Consider the following 5,327-nt stretch of genomic DNA (forward strand, 5'->3'; position numbering starts at 1 on the left):
TTTTTTNTTTTTTTTTTTTTTGTTCATTTCCTTTGCGGTATCTTAGTTGGTTGGGTTTCCTACCCGACTGAAGTAATGGCCAATGCATAGCTTGGGATCTCTGGAATGGTGGCTTATGAAGGCAACGATGGATGGATGGATGATTTGGGCGGAAGGATTTTCTATACAAATTCTATCTAGATGAGATAATGGTTATCTTGCCTTTGTGTTTGCCGATACTGTCGAGAAAAGACACAATTAAGGACAAAGACCGTAGGTTGCTAGATATGAGGTCGTGAGATACCTACCTACCTACCTACCTACCTACCTACGTTAAGGAACATTAAACAGTTGACTTTGATGACGGAACCGGATACGGGAGACTGTCACCGGAGAACGATCAAGGCCCAAAGACACTCAGTTATCTTTAACCTGAAGGTGAAAAAGCGTGGTGTTCCTTCCTGAATTTGTTTGAAGGGTTAATAGACCGATGAGATTAGCTATATTAAAGAGTGCTGCTCACTCACAGGAGTCCATCAGTCAGAATAATGGTGCTTGGCTCCTTCCAAATCACTGTCTAGATACCCAATAATTCGCAGGAGGTAAGGCATGTCACGATGATCTGAATAGCCACTCCGTCAGTCATTGGACACTACAGCGGAAGGAGTGTTCGGACGTGACCGTGACTACCTAGGTAGAGGTAAGTAGGTAGGTATACCGTAGGGGTCGGTCAGTGTACCTAGGTACTTGCAAGCGAGGACTTGAATCAGACGGATCATCAAGCAGAGTCAGGTAGTTTCCATACTCTACTACCTGATCAGGTCCGATAGCAGCTACCCTACCTTACGTACCAAGCTTCGTCAGTCGTCACTCAGTTCAGTCGTCTCAGCTGTTGCAACACACACTTTCACTTTCAGTTGTCCATGAAGTTCACAAAGTCCAAGTACCGAGTCAAGTAAGTAAGTAAGTAAGTACCGCAAAGACGGGGCAAAGCTTTTCAACTTCCAGGAAAATCAAGCAGGGTCTGCAAGCACACTGCAATATTTATGCCTACTAAGATTTCTATGCAAGATGGTGATTCTGAATGTCCCTACCCTCCAGCTCCCTTGAAGAAATAGGTGGGAAAAGGCAGAGCTTTAGAGGAATCCAATTTACAGTGCTTTAGGATAGCAACACGTCTCCCCCACTCTTTTTTGAAGGCATAAAATCCACATAATCGGGCATATGTATATCTGATTATGCCTGGTTTCCCTGGAAGTTGAAAAGCTATGCCCCGAGTCTTTGCGGTAGCAACAACTTGTTAACATATCGATCATGCGCATACTCACAGTACATACGTTCTTCGTTGCCTAGTCTAAACCTGTCCTGGTCGCATGAAATCCAGCAAGTTTCTTTGTTGGATACTGCATGCATGCAATGAGTAGCAAGCAGTGAAATAACTCAGTCACGACCCGTGACGCACTCGACTCAACCAGATGACAGCTCGGACCATTCCCACTCCTTCCGTTTCGTCTTGTCTCGTCCCATTTCGCCTGTGTTCCTGGTCCCTTTCACTTTTGTTGATCTTACGCCAAGACGTTGTTCAGGGGTAATGGACTGAATGTAAACAAATGATGGTTGCGGGGGATGAGCGTACGCGAGGAGTGAACAACTGATCGGGACACGGTCGGGACAGTAGTTTTACCTTTTTTCTTTTTTTTGATGGATCATAATACGTCATATGTTATAAATGAAGTAAGGGGTGAAAACAAAGTATGGCATGTAGGATTTCAAACTAAACGCTTCCAAATGCTCAAGAAGAGTTATTAATATTGCTCTTATGAACGCTAGCTAGGCTATTTGCATAGCCTATGCGGTGGGTATGCGGTGCCGCTTCTCTTCTTACTGGTAGTCGGTGGGAAAAACCGTGCCGTAGCCGGGTGAAAACCCTCCGCTTCGTTGTCGCAGCAGCGCCCTGTCGGCCCCGTGCCGTCGTTGTTCTGACTTCCCCTCGGTATTCAAAGATAGTTGCTATTCGGATCAAAGTTGAAATGATGGTGAGAAACCGTCCCTGAACATGTTAGTTAGCTTTAGTCAGTTTACGTCCTTGTCCTCTACTAGGAGCCAGGACATTGTTGGAGACCATTCCGTGACCAACACGAAAGCGCCAGTCACTGACATCAATTCTTCCACCAAGAGTAGATGCCCTTTCCGACTTTTTCCATGGGCCGCTATTAGCCTCGATTGGGGAAGGGTTTCATCCGTTTGGCGGCGGGTGCTGATGCACATGCTTCTTGTCCGCCTTCCTCTCGACGTCTTTTCTGACTTCCACTTCCACTTGCATGGACGTAACCATGGGCCGGATCATGGAAGGTGGTCGGAGTATGGAGGATGGCCGGAGTATGGAGGGTGGCCGGAATATGGAGGGTGGCCGAATTATGAGAGGTGGCCGGAGTATGGAGGGTGGCCGAATTATGAGAGGTGGCCGGAGTATGGAGGGTGACCGAATTATGGGAGGTGGCCGGATTATGGAAGATTTTCACCCATTTGGCGGCGGATGCTGATGCAACAATTTCTTCAGCTTCCTCTCGACGTCTTTTCTGACTTCCACTTCCACTTGCACGGCCGTACCCATTAGCCGGAGTGAGATGAGAGTTGTACCCGTTCGGCAGAGGGCCCGGAGGCGAAGGGTACATGCCCCCATAGACAATTCCATTTTGCTGTGGTTGTTGGCCGTAGTTGACAGCGATCGTCATGGGTCCCATTTGAGACGAGTTGGGCCAGGGAGGAGGAGGGCGGCTGTTGCTGTTGCTGTTCCTGTGGTTGCTAGAAGAGCCACCCGACTGCTGGCTCCTTTGACTTTCTCTTCGCCGGCTTTCCAACGTGAGCGTCTGGATTTGCATGTGCATTTCACGGATCATCCGACAGACGCCATCCATCTGGAACCATGCACGCCTCCCGCTGATGCGCGAAGACACCAATCCTTCCCATCCCTTTCCATCCCACCCCATAGGCATCAAATAAACCTTAAGGCTAGAGGTACTGAGCCCGTTGGAGATAGTTCTCGGATCCGCAATCGCATCAATTGCCCACCGATTCCCCGTCAGCACCATCCTCCAAAACTCCCACAACCCTCGGTTCTGAGCACGAGTACAAAGATACCTGCACTCAGCCCCATCCTTCCCACCAAAAGCAACCCTGAACACCTCCGTGAGGAAGGGGATCCAACCCCGCTTACACCCCTCGATGCGAAGCATTAGCAACGCTTCTGTTGTGCCCATGTCTGGGTGGATGGTGAACAAGGGGACCAGAATTCTGAGAAGGCCGATCATTAGGCGTTCTATGAGGGCCCATGTGAAGTTTTTGATGTTTCCAAGTGAGTTCAAGCATGGGCTTGGGGCTGGGGTTCTTGTGTTGCCGCTCGAGGTAAGCACGGCAGTGCAAAAGGCCGACGAAAGAGACCGGATCCCATCGAACCGGTGCTTTGCTCTCATGACGAAGCCGTCGATCCAAGACAATACTTGCTCTAGATCTCGAGTTTCTTGACCACCGCTGGCGATGATGCCATGAAATGCAACGGAGGAGATCCGGGCAAGCAAATCACCTTCGGTTCGATTCCAATTAGTGATCAGCCGGTCTTTAACGGCATTCATGCTTCCGACTGTTCTTATGGCGGGTGTGGCTTGTGGAGTGGGTTGTTGTGCTCCTGATCTTGCCGTGCTGCTTTGTCCTCTCTGGACATGGTTGAGTCTCTCTCCGTGTTCATTTTGGACTCCACCCTGCCAATTCACCGCTTCTGTCGGACGCTGGGGGTATGGGTGATGGCAGGGCTTTCCCCTATTATGCACCAGGCACGAGAAGCAACAGTTCTTCATTTGCATTTCAGCAAGGACCATAGGACGGAGCCTCGCAGTCTCCTTCTCCAAGCTCTTGTTGAACTTTGACGCAATCAAGGACGTAATGGATCCGTTCTTTAGTTCCTCCTCCTTTCGCCGAGCGTCGTGATACATGTTTGTTCTACTCGCCGGCTTGGAGACCCCCTTGATCCAAGAATATAGCATGATGGCGTTCCCGAAGGTTAGCTCATAGGTCATGCCACGCTTGATGTCAATGGGACGGGGTAGCATTCGCCATTGCTCGGCGGGTGACCGGCGATCGTTGGGGTTGTAGAGTGAGAGGGTGTCGAATCGGTATTGGTCAATGGGGATAGGCTCCGGTCGGTCACATGGGAGAATTGCTGGTTGCTGGACGTAAACTGGAAGGAAGGGGGAGGTTGATGAGAAAATCTGGGTCGCGGGGTATACCTCGGCCGCGGGTAGTAGCCCGGGTTGGGAGGCCAGCATAGCCGAAGGGGTCAGCAGGGCTGAGTGAAGGTTGCTGTGGTCAGACATGTTGATTATGCCCAACGAAGAAGTGAATGGCTCTTGGACCGGTGTTGAAAGAATGCGAGTATAGTTTGTGACTCTAATAAGGATGTTCAGTTGCTCTGTTGGCTGAATCGTTGAGGGACGCTCTTTGCCGGTTAGCTCGAGAGGGGATGCTGCCGTCTCACTATCCAGCGATGTCGAGTATTCTTGAAATAGAATAGAAAAGATGGAGTTCTGCGCCTGAAGGGAATGCTGATGAGCGAGTAGAGCGTGTTGGATCTCGAGTCGTATACAGTGGATGGTTCGATGAATGGTAGTTGCGGTTCAATACATGGACTTGAACGAAATTAACGAAAGTGTCGATAAAGGTCTTCGAGCCAGTTTTCTTATGGACAGTGTGCACAGGTTCAGCACATCTAATGGAGAGGTCGAGATATCATACAGCGGGGGGCCGCGAGTGGCAGGCGGCTGAGGATTGAAGGTCCAAGTGACAGTCCATGACCCTAGAACGAGGAGGGGGTGGATTCGTGGATGCTGATACTTGAGTTGATAAGTTTCGGTCAAGAGAGTATAGCTGTTACTGCCTTCTCGGTGGACTGAAGTCTTGACGCCGATGCTGCCTTTGTCGCTGAACTTGGCAACGTTGCCGACGATGTGTGTTTTGCGCTTGTGCCGATCCCAGGGTTTGTCTCCGCTGTGAGTTCCTAAGTTGCGTAACCCCCAGAGAACTGTGCCGTGATTATGGTTGTTGATTTGATTGTATGGTAGTTGGTTTGATTGATGTGGCTGAGATTGATGACATGATCTGATTGTTCTCTTTTTAACTTGTTTCTGAGTCCTGTCGGTGTCCTCTTCTTTTCGTTTCCATGCCCTGGAGCCCTCATGTATGCATGCTGCTCATGCAATGGTTTCTTGAGTGTACAGCCCAGCTTCCAGGTTACCGGTATGGAAACCAAAGCAATACCAGCATCGACTCGTCGACCAGGCTCTCTCTGCCATGCT

The 5,327-nt window shown here is 49.8% G+C and overlaps 1 protein-coding gene across 1 annotated transcript; it reads right to left on the reverse strand.

The window, feature by feature from the left end:
* Window positions 1-2,192: 2,192 nt before the first annotated feature.
* NEUTE1DRAFT_141217 (uncharacterized protein) lies at window positions 2,193-4,349 on the reverse strand (the record flags this gene model as incomplete). The annotated part of the gene is made up of 1 exon (XM_009856536.1): window positions 2,193-4,349. One exon carries the CDS (start codon window positions 4,347-4,349, stop codon window positions 2,193-2,195), a length of 2,157 nt encoding a protein of 718 aa, XP_009854838.1.
* Window positions 4,350-5,327: the final 978 nt, after the last annotated feature.

Source organism: Neurospora tetrasperma, assembly GCF_000213175.1.
Source record: "Neurospora tetrasperma FGSC 2508 unplaced genomic scaffold NEUTE1scaffold_10, whole genome shotgun sequence".
Classification (NCBI taxonomy): Eukaryota; Fungi; Ascomycota; class Sordariomycetes; order Sordariales; family Sordariaceae; genus Neurospora; species Neurospora tetrasperma.